General features: G+C 45.1%; 1 protein-coding gene across 1 annotated transcript in view; it reads right to left on the reverse strand.

Annotated features, from left to right (window-relative positions):
* Positions 1–4,749: 4,749 nt before the first annotated feature.
* prpf8 (pre-mRNA processing factor 8) overlaps positions 4,750–19,454 on the reverse strand; it is a 56,278-nt gene continuing 41,573 nt past the window's right edge. The window contains exons 39-42 of the mRNA XM_085965052.1: positions 18,405–18,545; positions 17,854–17,993; positions 6,910–7,112; positions 4,750–5,199 (exon numbers count right to left, since the gene is read on the reverse strand). Coding sequence (XP_085821178.1) covers positions 5,045–5,199; positions 6,910–7,112; positions 17,854–17,993; positions 18,405–18,545 — 639 coding nt within the window. The 3' untranslated portion in view covers positions 4,750–5,044. The remainder of the gene's footprint in view (positions 5,200–6,909; positions 7,113–17,853; positions 17,994–18,404; positions 18,546–19,454) is intronic.

Raw genomic sequence — 19,454 nt, forward strand, 5'->3', positions numbered from 1 at the left:
TGGAACATTCTTTGTTCCAGTCCTACTCAGGTCCCTTCCCTCACCTCTTTTTCTGGTACATTGATGACTGTATTGGTGCCATTTCCTGTTCTCGCCCTGAAGTAGAAAATTTCATTCACTTTGCTTCCAATTTCCGCCCTTCCTTCACCTTCACATGGCCCATCTCCGACTCTTCCCTTCCCTTCCTCAACTTCTCAGTCTTCATTTCTGGGGATAGGCTATTGACAAACATCCACTATAAGCCCACTGATGCCCACAGCTACCTGTACTACACTTCCTACTACCCCGCTTCCTGTAAGGACTCTATTCCATTCTCCCAGTTTCTCCGTCACCGCCGCATCTGCTCTGACGATGCCACCTTCCACACCAGTGCTTCCGATATATCTTCCTTTTCCCTCAACCGAGGATCCCCTCTACCGTAGTTGACATGGCTGATTGTGTCCATTCAATTTCCCACACTTCTGCTCTCACCCCTTCCCCTCCCTCCCAGAACCACAATAGAGTTCCCCTTGTCCTCACCTTTCACCCCACCAGCCTCCACATTCAATGTTTCATCCTCTGCCATTTCCGCCACCTCCAGCGTGATCCCACCACCAAACACATCTTCCCCTCACCTCCCCTTTCAGCATTCCGAAGGGACTGTTCCCTCTGCAACACCCTGGTCCACTCCTCTATCACCCCCAACAGCTCCTCCCCTCCCCACGGTACCTTCCTGTGCAAGCGCAGGAGATGCAACACCTGCCCTTTTACCTCCTCTCTTCCCACTGTCCAGGGTCCTAAACACCTCTTCCAGGTGAAACAGCGATTTACTTGTACTTCTTGCAATTTAATATACTGTATTTGCTGCTCACGATGTGGTCTCCTCTAAATTGGGGAAACCAAATGCAGATTGGGCGACCGCTTTGCGGAACACCTCCGTTCAGTCCATAACCCCGAGCTTCTGGTCGCCTGTCATTTTAATTCTCCGCTCCACTCCCACTCTGACCTCGGCCTCTTACACTGTTCCAATGAAGCTCAATGCAAGCTCGAGGAGCAGCACCTCATCTTTCAATTAGGCACTTTACCGCCTTCTGGACTCAACATCGAGTTCAACAATTTCAGACTATAACCCCTGCCATTATTTTTTCAGGTGGCAGCTGTTGATGATTCCGCCATCCCCATTTGCAACATTTAACCACTCCTGCCTTCCACCCTATCACAGACCCTCCCTTTTGTTCTTTCCTCCCCGCCCCCCTTTCCCGGCCTCTGCACCAGCTTAAAACCTGTTACATCTCTAACTTTTTCCAGTTCTGACGAAGGGTCACAGGCCTGAAATGTTAACTCTGTTTCTCTCTCCACGGATGCTGCCTGACTTGCTGAGTATTTCCAGCATTTTCTGTTATTTCAGATTTCCAGCATCCGCAGCATTTTGCTATTGTATCATCTTGATTCAACTAAATATAGAACCCCACTTAAGAGGAAAAATATGCCACACTGTCCCAGTTAATGGGCTTGCTTGATATTTTCCTGTGCAGCCTTCTGATTCTCACTGGTTCTGGGCTTAAGTTGAGAGACTTTCTCCTCACTAGGCCAGAATGGAAGACTCACATATAAAGGTGAGGGATGGGTGGAAATCAGAAACATAGTTAATGAAATTCTCAAGATCAGAGTGAAAGCAGGAAGCACATTAACAGTCATTTAGAGGAAGTTCTAGATCGTTCAAGATTTGATGTCAAATAGGCAGTCTAACACCACGATGAACATGGAGTTGAGGGTGGTGTTGAGAGGTACAGCTGGGATGCCATCAGCACACATGTGGAAACTGACTCCACATCTCTGGATGATGCTGAACATGTAAAGAAGAGTAACCAAGGATGAAACTTGGTGGTACTCCAGATGCCATCCTTATCCAGTTCACTGGTCCACGTGACTGACTGTAGTGGTAAATGCCAAATGGATTGTATCGAGTCTAGTAGAAAAATATATTTTTACCTACAGTATGCCATTGGATGGATTTGTTCCCGACAGCAATAAAGATCACTGAGGTCCCTTGAGGATTTCCACGTTTATTATATTCTCTGGCTGTTGCCTCATTTGTTCAGTATAGTATTAATCTGATTACAAAACCAGAGAGCTGAATATTTATAAATGAAAAGGGCTTGTTAACTTTAGATAGGCTGATTACAGCCAGTCTTTCTTGACAGTTATTCACTTGGGTTTTCTGAGAGCTGAAGTTAATTGGATTGCCAAACGTGCTAATTCTGTCTATATCTGCCTGCAGTGATTCAATGACTGCCAATTAGATGAGAAATTAGCTATTAGAGCAAGAAAATCATGACAATGATAAGAGTACCCACAAATCCATCAATACTTCAAAACAACTTGCATTTATGTAGCATGTTTAATATAGTAAGTGCCCCAAGATACATTACTAATGAGACAACGAGCAGAAGTAGGAGTAACTGATTGAAACCTGTTCTTTAAATGGGGTCTGTAGTGAGAATCGATTTAAACCTGACTTTACATTGTGGATTGGAGCCACTAAATATATAAAATGAAATTAAAATTTCAACAAGTCAGGGATGAGAAAAAATCACTTTGCTCATCAAAGCTCAGTGGCCCAGATTTTACAGGGCCTTCGACGGCATACGCGGTTGTAAGTGCCCCACAAGTTCCGGGTTTCCGCATGCGCGAAAACCCAAAACTCACTATCTGTTAAGTTTCAGCTTGACAGATCGTACGAATGCGCAGGAAATGGACATTCGCTGGTGCAGAATTGGGCTATTTGCCCAACAAATGCCCACAAAACTCTTACGCCTGGTAAAAGCAGATGTAACGCCTTCTTTTACCAGCATAAGTGTTTAAATAAATATAATTTTTTTAAATGATTTAAACAATCAAAAAACTTTAAAATTAGTTTGGGTTATTTTTGGCTTTGTAAATGTTTACATTTATTTTTCAATAAATCAAATTTTTGTTTTAACTGTTTAATTAAATTGTATTTTAATTAATTATGAACGCGATGATTTATTTTTATTAACTGGGGTGAAAGTGTGTTTGTGTCATTCCTGTTATACTTACAGGGATTCCGTATGTAAATTATCCCCATAAGCATAATGGGAATCCCTCTTTGTGATTGGTTGTGCTGGCCCATGTGATCCCAGGGACACTTGCAAACCGCCTGCGCCCCTGGGATACGTGGGGCTTTATGCAGGCGTACGACCGCAGGCTCAGGACTGTAAAAGTCTGAAGATACGGAGGCACCAGGTAGGTGTATGCTTTTCTTGCGGTTTGGAGCGTCCGACCGCAGTTTTTGTACATTTACTCTCTCATGACATATAATTCTATTTTGAATAACCCCACAGGATTTACCTCTATTAGTTCACTAAATACATTATTCCAAAAAAAGTTATTAAGTTTTCCAATATCTGTTCTAAATTTACTTTCCTAATATCTAGTAATGTCATTTCTATTTGCAGGTAAGGTTAAAACGATTAGACAAAAAGGAAATTCTACCTAGAACAGGTGGTGGCACCACTAACATCTACATCAGTCTCGCCTCTAACAGACCTCCAGAGCAGTCAGTGCATCCAAAGTGGATGCTTTGACCACTAACCTCAAGGCCATGGGGACTTCGGAGCGAACAATGGCAACTGGCTTCAGAGAGCTTTCGGCGGACATCTCAGATCTACAGGATCTGACCCAAGTGACATGGCTAGAATTGCTTTCATGGCACCATCCTCACCTGGTGACACAGCTCACATGATCCTCATAAGTTGCCTGCTCACGCAGGTGTCAGAATAGAGGACCAGGATGACCGTGCACTTGCAGCGGCAATGCAGCCACCCGAAGAGTCCTCCCACGACCCAGAAGCCGTGAGTCACCGTGACCCCAAGAGACTCATACCACAGCTCAGCCACGCACCATGGTGTTCAAGCCCTCACAAATCGCCTTGGTGCAGCACCAGACTAGGTTTAAGAACAGCACAGGAAGGAACCAGTGGTAGGCACTTGCTCTCATTATTTATATGCATTGTGAAACCAGTGATATGAAGCCAGGTGTGAAGTTTTTTTCCCCCATGTTTGAGATAATGTTTGGAGGTTAGTTTATAATGGGAGGCTGAGCTCCTTGCTGAACATTTGCCTCCTTATGCACCATTAAGGTCTGCACTCTGCTGAAAGAGCGGCTCCTAAGCTGGTCAACTTCTCCTTTGTGTAGTCCTATCCTGCGTGCCTCTTGTCATTTCCTCTTCTGCCTCCATTTAAAAGGACATATATGGTAATATCCACACTGAATCCAATGGTAATGGCTCCATGACAGAAGGGTGAGAGCAAAAGATTTTCCTGTTTGAAGCTGCTGAAAGGCAGCTTGCAGAATTCTTTTTTAATTGCACTACTGAACAAATATATTTCTAATTGCTTCATTCAAATCTGATGGTTCAGACTAGAAATTCAAAGCCTGTGAATCCATCCACTTCCTGGATTGACAAGTCATGCAGGTAATTTACCCCTTTTCCACAAGCTTAACTTAAATCAGGTGCAATTTCTGGATCAGGTCCATTGATACTCATTATCCTGTCATTTCCATACATGCATCACTTTAAGGGCAGCCGCATCTTCCACCAGCAGCCAACTCTCCCAGAATTGAACGTGCATTTCAGAACAGGCACAACCGCTACATTTTATCAGGCGGTCTTTCCCAGGCAGCATGGCCATCAGTTCATTGTATTCTGAAACACTCACACAACAAACAAACTAACTCCACTATTAGTTAAAAATTTATTTAAGCTTTAATAGAGTGCACTCAGCACTGCACAACAGAAAATGCAGTTTTATTACAGATACACTAAATATTTTAAACTGTTCAGTTCTCACTGTATAGATGCCACAGTTGCAGGCAAATATTTAACACAAAGCTACTACGTCTCACAGATATCGCACAAGATTTGGTGTTAACATATGCTCTGAACACAACTTGGAATTTAACAGAGGCTGGGAACAGAATTTAAATTCACTTGTTGAATATCAACAGTACAGAAGTTCCATTATAAATTTCTCTCGGTTTTCTAGGAGTACATGTCCTCTCTGTCTGCATTGTAGATCTCCCCCTCTTGCAGTGAAGCAAAGTTCAGGAAGTGAGATGGTCTGTGAACTTCATGGTAGAACTCTTTAGGGTTGGCCAAATGCAGCTCAAATTTCATGTTGGGATCATGACGAACACCTAATTTAAAAGTTAAATATTTAATCCAGGCAGCAGTGCTTCAAGAATTGTCAAAAATAAAAACACAGCCCTATTCACTGTGGTCAAATAATTCCACCAAGTCATGAAAGACACGTTTGGTTGTCCAGACAGTAACTTAACCAAGAAGCTAACAAAGATACATTAGTTCAAATAATAAGTGGCCTTTGGACTCCTTCAGGTTTGGAGTACAGTGTTGAGTTCTATCAGCTACATGTCAGTAGATTTCAACAATCATTTTCAGTCAGCAGTAAAACAAGGAATCAAAAGCATCAAAACTGATGCTGTTTCCCAACTAAAATGTTTGTTTTACATAGTAACAGAAAACATAATTAAAATGCTATGTTGCTAAAACTAATAAAGATGCTTGAAAATTTATCTAAAAGTGCATAAACTGCATCAAGTTAATACAAGTTGGGTTGACAAAATAATCAGATGGATAGCCCTAATCAGTCGTTGCTGTAAAATGCATTAAAAAAGAGAGATGGGTTAGCAAATATTTCATCCTATGCATTAAGTTCACTTCCGAGACAGTTTGTCAAATCTGAACATTAAAGAGTGTTTTTTGAGGGAAATGTGAAAGCACCATGTAAACCAGAGTTATCCAAGCTACAGCTCACCATCCACATCCTGCATACACGGATCCCCTAAGTGCCAATGCCCACCTCCTCCTGCTGCTCCTTCAACTGATTGTGCGTAGAAATTTCCACTGAGGCAGGAGCTGGCAGCATGAAATAGGGAGGAGAGGGGAGAAAGAAACAACAGGAGCAGTGCAAAAGTGAAGGAGAGGGGAGATCTAGGTGGGGAAGGACAAGGGAAAAGCACTGCCTTCTTTAAATGATGAGGTGAAAAGTGCCAAAGAACAAAGGGAATGAAAAGACTAAAACTTTGGGCTACCCTAAGCAGGTCCTTTGCCAGTAGTACATAGGCAACTTGTAGGCTTCACAATAAGCATTTGAGTGCTCCACAAACAGAAAAGGTTTGGGCATCCTGGGAAACTAGCCCAATGGCACTATAAAAATATTAGCCTGGGTGAGAAAGTTTATCCAGCGAGTACGTGAGTCAACTAAACCAGGAGACTTTTATGTTTGATCCCCAGTCCGAGCCTGAGTGTCAGATATGCAGTATGCTACTGCAAATTGGTCTCGGCATCCTTGGGTCAAGGAACACTGACCAGGGACTTCCACTACTGATTGGTATATCAGTGACCTCTCCTAGAAATGCATGTCTCTGTGAGGACTGGATCGGGCACAGTTGTGTACTTTCTTGACCCACAGCCTGCTTTAAAAGCCTCTAGGCACTCTTGCCAAGGCTCACAAATAGTGCCCACATAGTTAAGGACCAGTGGACCCTGGAGTCCACGGTACTGCATCCTAGCAAAGAGTCAACGCCTTCAGGTAACTAGGAAAAAAATGGGCAGAAAAAATTAAAAGGCTTGGCTTGTGACATACTTTTTATCACCTCAACCACCCAAAGAAAGATCCACATGACTGTACTGCAGGCTATGTGTGGAAGAGCTGCCAAATGGCAGATAAGAAGATTTGGTGTCATGCAACTCTTATTAAAAAAAAAATAGGACATCAAAGTTTATACATTTTCTGCAATCATTCTTCACAGGTTGGTGGAAATCATCATTTTGCTAACACATGTCCAGAAAAGGAATTTATTAACATAAAACCTTAAAGTACTTACCCATGAAGTTGTAGTTCCAGGAGCTCTGGCCAGGTACCATGAAGAAACCGAGAAATCTATCCGATAACAACATCTGTACTCTTTCATAGTGGGAAGGCAGGTATCCCTTAGGATTATTTCCTTTGTCTGTGTTCTGTCTACCCCACTCATACCCACTTGGAGTAAGCTTGTATGCTGTCAGTGTGCAGGAACCTGGAGTAAAGCTGAAGAAAAAAATCAAGTTATGCTACCTACCAGAAATATGCATGGGAAAGATTGTTCTTGAACCATGCTGTAGTCATCTTGCATTCTAACCTTTTCACTGGCCAGTTCTGCTCTCAGACCACCACTAAACTCTAGTTCTCAAGCTTTTCTAATGTTTGTCTTTTAATTATTGATTCTTCACATTTTGCTACATCTTAAGAAATTCCATCCAAACTTAAAAACTGGATGCAAAATATACTTTAAAAATAAAAATAGAAATATAATACGTTTTGTCCGAGTACATACAGGAAACTCTCTTTTTACCGGCACCTAAATAACCGGAACTCTCTTAACCGGCAAAATTCAGGAGTAGGTTCAGGTAAGTTTTACTTCATTTTAGTGGCCGTGTAACCAAGGTTCCTGGATCTGCAACAGGGACGCCTGGACCTGTGGCGGTGTACAGGGCTCTCGTACCTTAGTAAGTATACCTCTCTGTAATCCGGACTTTTTGATCAACCGGCACCACGCCGGTCCCGTGAAAAGAGTTTCCTGTAATTGGTTCAGATTTAAATACTTTGCCAGTGAAAGGGTTAAGCTAACCGTTATACTATGCTCTATTCATGGATAATTGAAATCAATACATTTTTGGTATACTGCTTTTCAAAAGTGAGTCATTGGGCCAGAAATTCGGGTCCAAATGCGTGAGTACGGTCTGGGTACTCACGCATCTGGCCGTTGGAAATGCCGGCGTTCAGCATGCACAGCGCATGCGGGGAACGCCGGCATTTCCAGTCCTCTGAACGAAGGGGTTCATAGGCACAGCGCGTGCGACTGCACAGGCAGCGCTTGCGCAGTGAACTTCGTCGATTTCATTCATGGATTCAGTGAGGGTAAGTCCTTACAAGTTACACTTGAAAAAAGCATGTGTAAAGTTGTTCCAAGGCTGCGGAGGAAGATATATTTTATCGTGGAGCTTCTGAAAGGCAATATTTTTGTTTGGGAAAGGGAGGGAAGTTATTTTAAGAAATTTTAAGTAAGTTTTAAAGTTTAAATTTTTTTTTTTTTTTTTTTTAAAAACGGGTTTTCAGAACGGTAGGTAGAAGGAGCAATTGTGGCTGTGTGAATGGAATGTGAAAATGAGTGTTCTAAAATGAGTAATGTAACATTTCCAGCACTTTTAAGAAAGAAACTTTTCATCAGTAATAAGTAATTATGTATGTATGTCCGCATATATTCCTTTACGTATATGTATGTATGTTTTATATTCCTTTACTTATGTGTATGAATGTATGTTTTTAATTATGATTTTCCAATAAGTTACTTTCTCTGAAAGTCATAATTAAATAATACATTCATACACATAAGTAAAGGAATATATACAGACATACATACTTTCAGAAGCTCCACGATAAGAAATATCTTCCTCCGCAGCCTCTGGAGCAACTGTACCCATGCTTTTTTCAATGTGTAAGTTGTAAGGACTTGACCTCACTGAAAGCATGAATGAAAGCGGTGAATTTTACTGCGCACGCGTTCTGCCTCTGAACCCCTTCGTTCAGAGGACAGGAAATGCCGGTTTTCCCCGCATGCGCTGTGCATGCTGAAAACCGGCATTTCCTCCGGCCAGACGCGTAAGTACCCCGACCGTACTCGCGCATTTGGAAGGGAATTACTGGGCCAACATTTTACATGTCAATAAAATGAAAAATTTAACAATTGCACGATTTGCCCCCTCGCATCTGCGACTGAGGGTCCAAGGAGGTGCATTGCGCAAGAGGTCATCGTCGTACGTATCCTCACACTGTTCCCTTTCGGGAACTGTATGAAGTGGTGGAAGGATTTATGGCCGTGATTAACGGTCATTCCGTAACCATCTTTGAACCAGCCATTAGGGTGGTTAGTCCTATGGCGTGAGGGTTTTACGGGCTCCCACAACCCATCTGAGGGGGGGGGGGGGGGGGCCACCCACACCCACAAGTATCTCGCTGGATGTACACCCAGAATTTATAGTTGGAGCTCCGACTCCACTTGCCGGGACTGTCTGGAGTGGGGTTCGAAACCCTACTCCTTCTGGCCCAGCGGCGGGGATGCTTACTGCTACGCAAAAGGCCCACTCCGCACAAAAGGTGACACCCATACGTTTCCTGCGCCTTTTCCCTCCCCGTGACTGGAGCCCTATGCTGCCACTTGAAAGACCAAGCTATCATCTGCCCTTTTTGCGGCGCCTTTGACTTCTCATTACCAATGATGAGCAGGCGCTGCGCCTCCACCTCCTTGAGGAGATTGCTGAGGTCATCATCAGTTCAATTGTGAGTTCTTTTAATGCCGTGAATTGTGCTCATTCCAGCCATTTCACGTTGCTAATCGGATTGGGCCTTTGGCATAGCGGTAGGATCCCCGCCGCTGGGCCAGATCAGGGTAGGGTTTCGAACCCCGCTCCAGACAGTCCCGGCAAGTGGAGTCGGAGCTCCGGCTCTAAATTCTGGGTTGACGGATATTTGCGTCCGTGGGTGTGGGTGGCCCCCCCTCCTTGTATAGCTTGTGGGAGCCCGTAAAACCCTCCCGCCATAGGACTAACCGCCCTAATGGCTGGTTCAAAGATGGTTACGGTCACGGAATGAGCGTTAATCATGGCCATAAATCCTTCCACCACTTCATACAGTTCCCCAAAGGGAACAGTGTGAAGACACGTATGACGACGACATTGCTAAATAAATAAATGGAATTTAAAAAATTCTTTTAGGGCTTTTAAAAGTCTTTACATTGCTTTAATTCTGTTTAAAACTACTTCAGATTCTTCAAAATAATGTAAACGTTTTTAAAAGTTTATAAAAGTTACCAAAAGCTTCAAAAACCTATTTAAACTGCTGCTTTGCATGTAAAAATGCTTAGCAGCTTGGCAGAAACATTGGGGGCGTGTCCTGTTAAACTGAGACCTCAAGGGGCGTGTCTCAGTTGCACAGCGCGCTACAGGCTTCGCGCTGGCTGCACTCCTGGGCGGCGTGACGTCAGACGCTGCCCGGGAGTCAACATTTTAAAACAGCAATTCCAGGCGTCCCTGAAGCTCAACGGCCAGCGCGTCGGGTAAGTGCAGATCGGGGGCTTACACGCGCGGCAAGCCCCCGACTCGAATTTCTGGGCCATTATCTGCCTTTTGAAACCAAATGCACTCCACTTTCTGTGAAAGGTGCACTAGGTATTTTCAGGTGTAGTTTACTTCAAAAAGAAACTTGGACAATTCAAGTGCCTAAATTATCATGTTCTAATTGATCAAGCAGTGAACTTTTAACAAGTGATTTAATATCTTCAACCAACCATTTTTGAGTCACTCCAAATACTACAGAAAATGCCAATGAATTGTTAAATTTATAATTCATTACACACTATAAAGGGATCTTTCAAAAAAGCAAATGGTATACTCAAAATTTTGCTTTGGCATTGACTAATCACGGTAAAACATTAAGGAGCATAATTTCCTGTGGGGGCATAATCGGGGAATTACACCCACTCCTACGGCCATTTTGCCAACGTCTATTCACACCCAAATTTTCTGCCAATCTCATTAGTATATACCGGAACGTAAAAATGGGCAGAAACAAGCAAAAATCAGCTTAAACAAATCGGGGAAATTCGCACGATACTCTTTAGCCTATAGCCGCAGCCATAAAAATTAACCGAGATGTGTTCGGGTGCAGGAATTGATAGACAGTGTTTTATTTATATTCGTTCCTGTGATGTGGGTGTCGCTGGCAAGGCCAGCATTTATTGCCCATCCCTAATTGCCCTTGAGAAGGTGGTGGTGAGCCGCCTTCTTGAACTGCTGCAGTCCTTGTGGTGAAGGTACTCCCACAGTGCCATTAGGGAGGGAGTTCCAGGATTTTGACCCAGCGACGATATACTTTCAAGTCAGGATGGTGTGTAACTTGGAGGGGAACTTGCAGGTGATGGTGTTCCCATGTGCCTGCTGCCCATGTCCTTCCAGGTGGTAGAGGTCGCAGGTTTGGGAGGTGCTGCCGTGCATCTTGTGGATGGTACACACTGCAGCCACGGTACGCTGGTGGTGGAGGGAGTGAATGTTTAAGGTGCTGGATGGGGTGCCAATCAAGCGGGCTGCTATGTCCTGGATGGTGTCGAGCTTCTTGTGTTGTTGGATCTCATCCAGGCAAGAGAAGAGTATTCCATCACACTCCTTCCTGACTTGTGCCTTGTAGATGGTGGAAAGGCTTTGGGGAGTCAGGAGGTGAGACACTCGCCGCAGAATACCCAGCCTCTGACCTGCTTTTGTAGCCACAGTATTTATGTGGCTGGTCCAGTTACGTTTCTGGTCAATGGTGACCCCCAGGATGTTGATGGTGGGGGTTTTGGTAATCGTAATGCCATTGAATGTCAAGGGGTGGTGGTTAGACTCTCGCTTGTTGGAGATAGTCATTGCCTGGCACTTGTGTGGCGTGAATGTTACTTGCCACTTATCAGCACAAGCCTGAATGTCATCCGGGTCTTGCTGCATTTGGGCATGGACTGCTTCATTATCTGAGGAGTTGCGAATGGAACGGAACACTGTGCAGTCATCAGCAAACATCCCCATTTCTGACCTTTTGATGGAGGGAAGGTCATTGATAAAGCAGCTGAAGATGGTTGGTCCTAGGACACTGTCCTGAGGAACTCCTGCAGCGATGTCCTGGAGCTGAGCTGACTGACCTCCAACCACCACAACCATCTTCCTTTGTGCTAGGTATGACTCCAGCCAGTGGAGATTCCCTCCCCCCCCCAATTCCCATTGACTTCAGTTTTACTAGGGCTCCTTGATGCCACTCAGTCAAATGCTGCCTTGATGCCAAGGGCAGTCACTCTCACCTCACCTCTGGAATTCAGCTCTTTTGTCCATGTTTGGACCAAGGCTGTAATGAGGTCTGGAGCTGAGTGGTCTTGGCGGAACCCAAACTGTGTATCGGTGAGGTTATTGGTGAGTAAGTGCCGCTTGATAGCACTGTCGACGACACCTTCCATCACTTTGCTGATGATTGAGAGTAGACTGATGGGGCGGTAATTGGCCGGATTGGATTTGTCCTGCTTATTGTGGATAGGACATACCTGGGCAGTTTTCCACATTGTCGGATAGATGCCAGTGTTATAGCTGTACTGGAACAGCTTGGCTAGAAGCGTGGCTAGTTCTGGAGCACAAGTCTTCAGCAGGACGGCCAGGATGTTGTCGGGGCCCATAGCCTTTGCTGTATCCAGTGCGCTCAGCTGTTTCTTGGTATCACATGGAGTGAATCGAATTGGCTGAAGACTGGCTTATGTGGCAGTGGGGACCTCAGGAGGAGGCCGATATCGATCATCCACTCGATACTTCTGGCTGAAGATGGTTGGAAACGCTTCAGCCTTGACTTTTGCACTTGCATGCTGGGCTCCATCGTCAATGAGAATGGGGATATTCCTGGAGCCTCCTCCTCCCGTTAGTTGTTTAATTGTCCACCACTATTCACGACTGGATGTGGCAGGACTGCTGAGCTTTGATCTGATCCCTTGATTGTGGTACGCTTAGCTCGGTCAATAGCATGCGGCTTCCACGGTTTAGCACGCATGTAGTCCTGTGCTGCAGCTTCCCCAGGTTGGCACCTCATTTTTAGTTACGCCTGGTGCTGCTCCTGGCATGCTCTTCTACACTCATCGTTGAACCAGGGTTGTTCGCCTGGCTTAATGGTAATGGTAGAGTGAGGGATATGCCGGGCCATGAGTTTATAGATTGTGATGGAATACAATTCTGCTGCTGCTGGTGATGATGGCCCACAGCGCCTCATGGATGCCCAGTTTTGAGCTGCTAGATCTGTTCTGAATCTATCCCATTTAAGCACGGTGGTAGTACCACACAACCCGACGGAGGGTATCCTCAGTATGAAGACGAGATTTCGGTGGTCACTGCTACCAATGCTGTCACGGACAGATGCATCTGCGACAGATAGATTGGTGAGGACGCAGTCAAGTAGGTTTTTCCCTCGTGCTGTTTCTCACCACCTGCCACAGACCTAGTGTGGCAGCTATGTCCTTCAAGACACGTCCAGCTTGGTCAGTAGTGGTGCTACCGAGCCACTCTTGGTGATGGACATTGAAGTCCACATTGGTACCAACGACATAGGTAAAAAGAGGGATGAGGTCCTGCATCAAGAATTTAGGGAGCTAGGTAACAGATTAAAGGGCAGGACCTCAAAGGGTGTAATCTCTGGATTACTCCCAGTGCCACGTGCTAGTAAGTATAGGAATGGGAGGATAGAGCAGATGAATGCGTGGCTAAAGAGTTGGTGTAGGGGGGAGGGTTTTACTTTCCTGGATCACTGGGCCTGCTTCTGGGAAAGGTGGGACTTGTACAAGTCGGACGGGTTGCACCTGAACCAGAGCGGGACAAATATCCTTGCGGGGAGGTTTGCTAGCACTGTCGGGGGGGGTTTAAACTAACTTGGCAGGGGGATGGGATACAAGGGGGAGCTGAAGTAGGGGGGGATGTGCTGCCAATTATGGAGGAAAAAACAAGTCAGCTTGGTAGGCAGGGCAAATATATAAGGGCAAGGCTGGATGGCATCTATTTTAATGCAAGGAGCCTTGCAAATAAGGTGGATGAACTGAAGGTGTTGATAAACACATGGGAGTATGATATTGTTGCTATCACTGAGACATGGTTGAGGGAGGGGCAAGACTGGCAGCTCAGTATTCCGGGGTACAGAATCTTCAGGCGAGACAGAGGGGGAGGTATAAGAGGAGGGGGTGTCGCAATATTAATTAAGGAGTCAATTACTGCGGTAAGGAGGGATGATATATTAGCTGGGTCCTCTAATGAGGCCATATGGGTGGAGCTTAAAAACAAAAAGGGGGCAAGCACTTTGCTGGGAGTGTACTATAGGCCTCCAAACAGTCAGGGGGAGATAGAGGAACAGATATGTAGGCAAATCTCAGAGAAATGTGCAAATAATAGGGTAATAATAATGGGGGATTTCAACTTCCCCAATATTAACTGGGATAGTCAAAGTGTGAAAGGCTCAGAGGGTGTAGAATTCTTAAAGTGCATCCAGGAGAGCTTTTTGAGCCAGCATGTAGAAAGTCCTACAAGAGAGGGGGCGGTACTGGACCTAATTCTAGGGAATGTGGCCGGCCAAGTGGAAAAAGTGCTAGTAGGTGAGCACTTTGGTGATAGTGACCATAATATGGTAAGATTTAAGGTGGTCATGGAAAAGGACAGGGATGGGCCGGAAATAAAGGTTCTAAATTGGGGGAAGGCCGATTTTAATAGGATAAGGCAGGATCTGGCCAAAATGGACTGGGATCAGCTACTTGTAGGAAAATCCGCATCGGAGCAATGGGAGGCTTTCAGAAGGGAGATTGAGATCATACAAGGGCAACATGTTCCCATAAAGGTCAAGAGTGGTTCCAAAAACCACAGGGAACCGTGGATGTCAGGGGATATACGGGAATGGATTAGGAAAAAAAGGAGGGCTTTTGGTAGATACAAAAGGCTAAAGACGGAGGAAGCCCTAGAGGAGTACAAAAAGTGCAGGGGGATACTTAAAAAAGAAATTAGGAGATCAAGGAGGGGCCATGAAATAACACTGGCGAGCAAAATAAAGGAAAATCCGAAGATGTTTTATAAGTATATTAAGGGTAAAAGGATAACTAGGGAAAAAATAGGGCCCATTAGGGACAAAAGTGGCAATCTGTGTGTGGAGCCGGAAGATGTAGGAGGGGTTCTAAATGAATTTTTTGCATCTGTTTTCACTATGGAGAAGGACGATGTAGACATAGAAATAGGGCGGGGGGACTGTGATATGCTCGAACATATTAACATCGAGAGGGAGGAGGTATTGGCGGTTTTAGCTGGCCTAAAAATGGATAAATCCCCAGGCCCCGATGAAATGTACCCCAGGCTGCTGTGTGAGGCAAAGGAGGAGATTGCGGGGGCTCTAACACATATATTCAGGACCTCTCTGGCCACAGGGGATGTGCCAGAGGACTGGAGAACCGCTAATGTAGTACCATTATTCAAGAAGGGTAGTAGGGAAAAACCGGGGAACTACAGGCCAGTGAGCCTAACATCAGTGGTAGGAAAATTACTGGAAAAAATCCTGAGGGACAAAATTTGTCTCCACTTGGAGAGGCAAGGATTAATCAGGGATAGTCAACATGGCTTTGTCAAGGGAAGATCATGTCTGACTAATTTGATTGAATTTTTTGAGGGGGTGACTAGGTGTGTGGATGAGGGTAACGCAGTGGATGTGGTATACATGGATTTCAGTAAGGCCTTCGATAAAGTCCCGCACAGGAGACTGGTCAAGAAGGTAAGAGCCCATGGAATCCAGGGTGCCTTGGCACATTGGATACAAAACTGGCTTAGTGGCAGAAGGCAGAGGGTGATGGTCGAAGGTTGTTTTTGTGACTGGAAACCTGTGGCCAGTGGGGTACCACAGGGATCGGTGCTGGGTCCCTTGCTGTTTGTGGTCTACATTAATGACTTGGATATGAATGTAAAGGGTATGATCAGTAAATTCGCGGATGATACTAAAATTGGTAGGGTGGTAAATAGCGAGGAGGGTAGCCTCAGTCTGCAGAACGATATAGATGGGTTGGTCAGATGGGCGGAACAGTGGCAAATGGAATTTAACCCGGAAAAGTGCGAGGTGATGCACTTTGGGGGGTCTAACAAGGCAAGGGAATACACAATGAATGGTAAGACCCTAGGCAAGACGGAGGGTCAGAGGGATCTGGGTGTGCAGGTACACAGATCCCTGAAGGCGGCGGAACAGGTGGATAAGGTGGTAAAAAAGGCATATGGGATACTTGCCTTCATTAGCCGAGGCATAGAATATAAGAGCAAGGAGGTTATGATGGAGCTGTATAAAACACTGGTTAGGCCACAGCTGGAATACTGTGTGCAGTTCTGGTCGCCACACTACAGGAAAGATGTGATCGCGTTAGAGAGGGTGCAGAGGAGGTTCACCAGGATGTTACCAGGGCTGGAGCGCTTCAGCTATGAAGAGAGACTGGGCAGATTGGGTTTGTTTTCCTTGGAGCAGAGGAGGCTGAGGGGGGACATGATTGAGGTGTACAAAATTGTGAGGGGCATAGATAGGATGGATGCTGAGGAGCTTTTCCCCTTAGTAGAGGGGTCAATAACTAGGGGGCATAGATTCAAGGTAAAGGGAGGGAGGTTTAGAGGGGATTTGAGAAAGAACTTTTTCACCCAGAGGGTGGTTGGAGTCTGGAACTCACTGCCTGAAAGGGTTGTGGAGGCAGAAACCCTCACAACATTTAAGAAGCATTTGGATGAGCATTTGAAATGCCATAGCATACAAGGCTACGGGCCAAATGCTGGAATATGGGATTAGATTAGACAGGGCTTGATGGCCGGCATGGACACGATGGGCCGAAGGGCCTCTATCTGTGCTGTATTACTCTATGACTCTATGACTCCCCCATCCAGAGTACATTCTGTGCCCTTGCTACTCTCAGTGCTTCTTCCAAGTGGTGTTCAACATGGAGGAGTACTGATTCATCAGCTGAGGGAAGGCGGTAGGTCGTAATCAGCAGGTTTCCTTGCCCATGCTTGACCTGAAGCCATGAGACTTCATTGGGTCCGGAGTCAATGTTGAGGACTCCCAGGGCCACTCCCTCCCGACTGTATACCACTGTGCCGCTGCCTCTGGTGGGTCTGTCCTGCCAGCGGGACAGGACATACCCAGGGTTGGTGATGGAGGAATCTGGGACATTGGCTAAAGGTATGATTCTGTGACTAAGACTATGTCAGGCTGTTGCTTGACTAGTCTGTGGGACAGCTCTCCCAATTTTGACACAAATCCACCGATGTTAGTGAGGACTTTGCAGGGTCGACTGGTCTGAGTGTGCCTTTGTTGTGTCTGAAGCCGGTGCCGAGGTCGATGCTGGGTGGTCCGTCCGATTTTATTCTTCTTATTGTTTTTCGTAGTGGTTGTGTGCAACTGAGTGGCTCGCTGGGCCATGTCAGGAGGCAGATTCAGAGTCACCACATTGTGGGTCGGGAGTCACAGATCGGCCAGACCAGGCAAGGAGGGCAGGTTCAGAGTCACCACACTGCTGTGGGTCGGGAGTCACAGATCAGCCAGACCAGGCAAGGAGGGCAGGTTCAGAGTCACCACACTGTGGGTCGGGAGTCACAGACAGGCCTAGACCGGGCAAAGAGGGCAGATTCAGAGTCACCACAGTGCTGTGGGCCCGGAGTCACATCTCAGCCAGACCGGGCAAGGACGGCAGGTTCAGAGTCACCACATTGTGGGTCGGGAGTCACAGATTGGCCAGACCGGGCAAGGACGGCAGATTTCCTTGCCTAAAGGACATTCATGGTTTTTACAACAACCCGATAGTTTCATGGTCACCATTACTGATATTAGCTTTTTGTTCCAAATTTAGTTAATTAACTTAAGTTAAATTCCCCAGCTGCCGTGGTGGGATTTGAACTCACGTCTCTGGATCATTAGTCCAGGCCTCTGGATCATTAGTCCAGGCCTCTGGATCATTAGTCCAGGCCTCTGGATCATTAGTCCAGTAAGCCAACGACTATGCTACCATTCCCGGCGCGGCGTAGTTACGTGCATAACACACTTGCACCAAGTTTCCGCATCTTTTGTGTCAGGTATTTGCTTTATGCCCCAATTACACGAGCCGCTGAGCGCAAATACACAAGAAGTTCCACCTTGATGTGCCTGACCGTTGAAGCTGCCCAGGAAATGCGAGCTTTTTTACCTGCATGTTATTATGATAGTCTTCTCTCCATCCCAAGATGGGTTGTCAGCCATTACTTTTGCATGGGTGGTGACATCTTGTGGTGACAACTGAGGAGACTCATTGGGTTGAGTGTGAATCCAACCAAGAGGTTCCATTTCCTAAGGAAATAATTTCCAATTAATATTGATATGAATAAAATGAAAAACCAAGAAAGCCATTTACATGTTAACTTATAAAAAGGGGTTCAAATATATATTGATGCCTCTAATAAAAGATTTAAAACTCTCCTAACTGGATGACCAATTATTTGAACAGTAATTTATACATAGATACAATGCTGCATAGTGCAGGAACAGTAACCAAACCTTAAAGTTGGTATTAAGGGGAAAAAAACTACCTACAAACTTCTATGCAGATGTGACTTCCTATTTGCAAGATGTATAAGTTGTTGCACACATTATACAGTATATCACATTAAAATTCAAGTTCTAAAAGTATACCTAATTTAGCCACAATTAGCATGAAATCTATCATTTGCATAACATTTGCACAGCAATAAGCCTCTATACCTTCAGATATTCGTGCTGCGGCAGCTGGTTAGGCAGATGCACAGTCTGATGGGTTCCCCATTGTGGCACCATCACGATACACCTGATTTCCTTCACCTGGGGATTATCCGGAGGACTCACACCATACAGGTAGCCTGCAATCTACAAAAGGACACATTTTTACTGCAGTCACCTCTACCACAATCAATTAAAAGCTATAATGAAAATTCAGGTGAACATACGAATCTTCTGTAAAGATATTTGATGAACACAAACTGTCAATCCCTAAAACAATACTCAAAACTAAACTCACCCTTCCCCTCGCCCCTGCATTAATGAAGGGACATCAAATCACCTAATTAACTCTGGTCTAAATACTTGATATTCACATTCTCTAAATGTTTATATATACACATCAAATGCAACAAGTCTCCCTGCCGCACCCCCCCCCCCACCACCCCCGAATCAGTCAGTGGCTAATTGTATTGAGTCCGTTTATATAACCAATATATGACGGTACCACAATTGGCACAACACTTTCAGACTGGGGGGGAGTGGCGGGACGGGGAAAAATGTCAGAATTTCCAATTCTAATCACTATCCAGTGAACTCTGGTGGAATGTGCACTTGTTTGGAAAGGAGTGGGCTTAGATACAATGCTTCGTGGTTGAATAACCTGCCGCTAATTACTTGGACAAGGTACTGCAGAGCTTATACCGAGAGTGGGTCATTATTTTCAAGAGAAGGGGGAAGAAAACTGGGAAGGGTGAGTTGCAAAGGACAAAAATGCTATGACTTGATAATGCAATAGCTTTAAATATGGAAATACCACCAAAAAACTTTGAAAGCACATTTCAATTTAAATATGTACTCAGGTGTGCTTGATTTATATTATCTATTTCCCTTTGTTCAGCAATATGTGGAGCCATGCATCTGCTGATACCACATGTAGCGCTAATTTTTGGGTTAAAAAAATTCCCAACAGAAACATGCTCAATGTAGATGTTAATAGTCATTCTTTATTATGGGCGTTGCAGGCAATTACTAACCATTCATTTTAAACTTAGGTTA

The sequence above is a fragment of the Somniosus microcephalus genome, chromosome 22 (assembly GCF_052327205.1).
Source record: "Somniosus microcephalus isolate GS21.2 chromosome 22, FLI_Smic_1.0, whole genome shotgun sequence".
Taxonomy (NCBI): domain Eukaryota; kingdom Metazoa; phylum Chordata; class Chondrichthyes; order Squaliformes; family Somniosidae; genus Somniosus; species Somniosus microcephalus.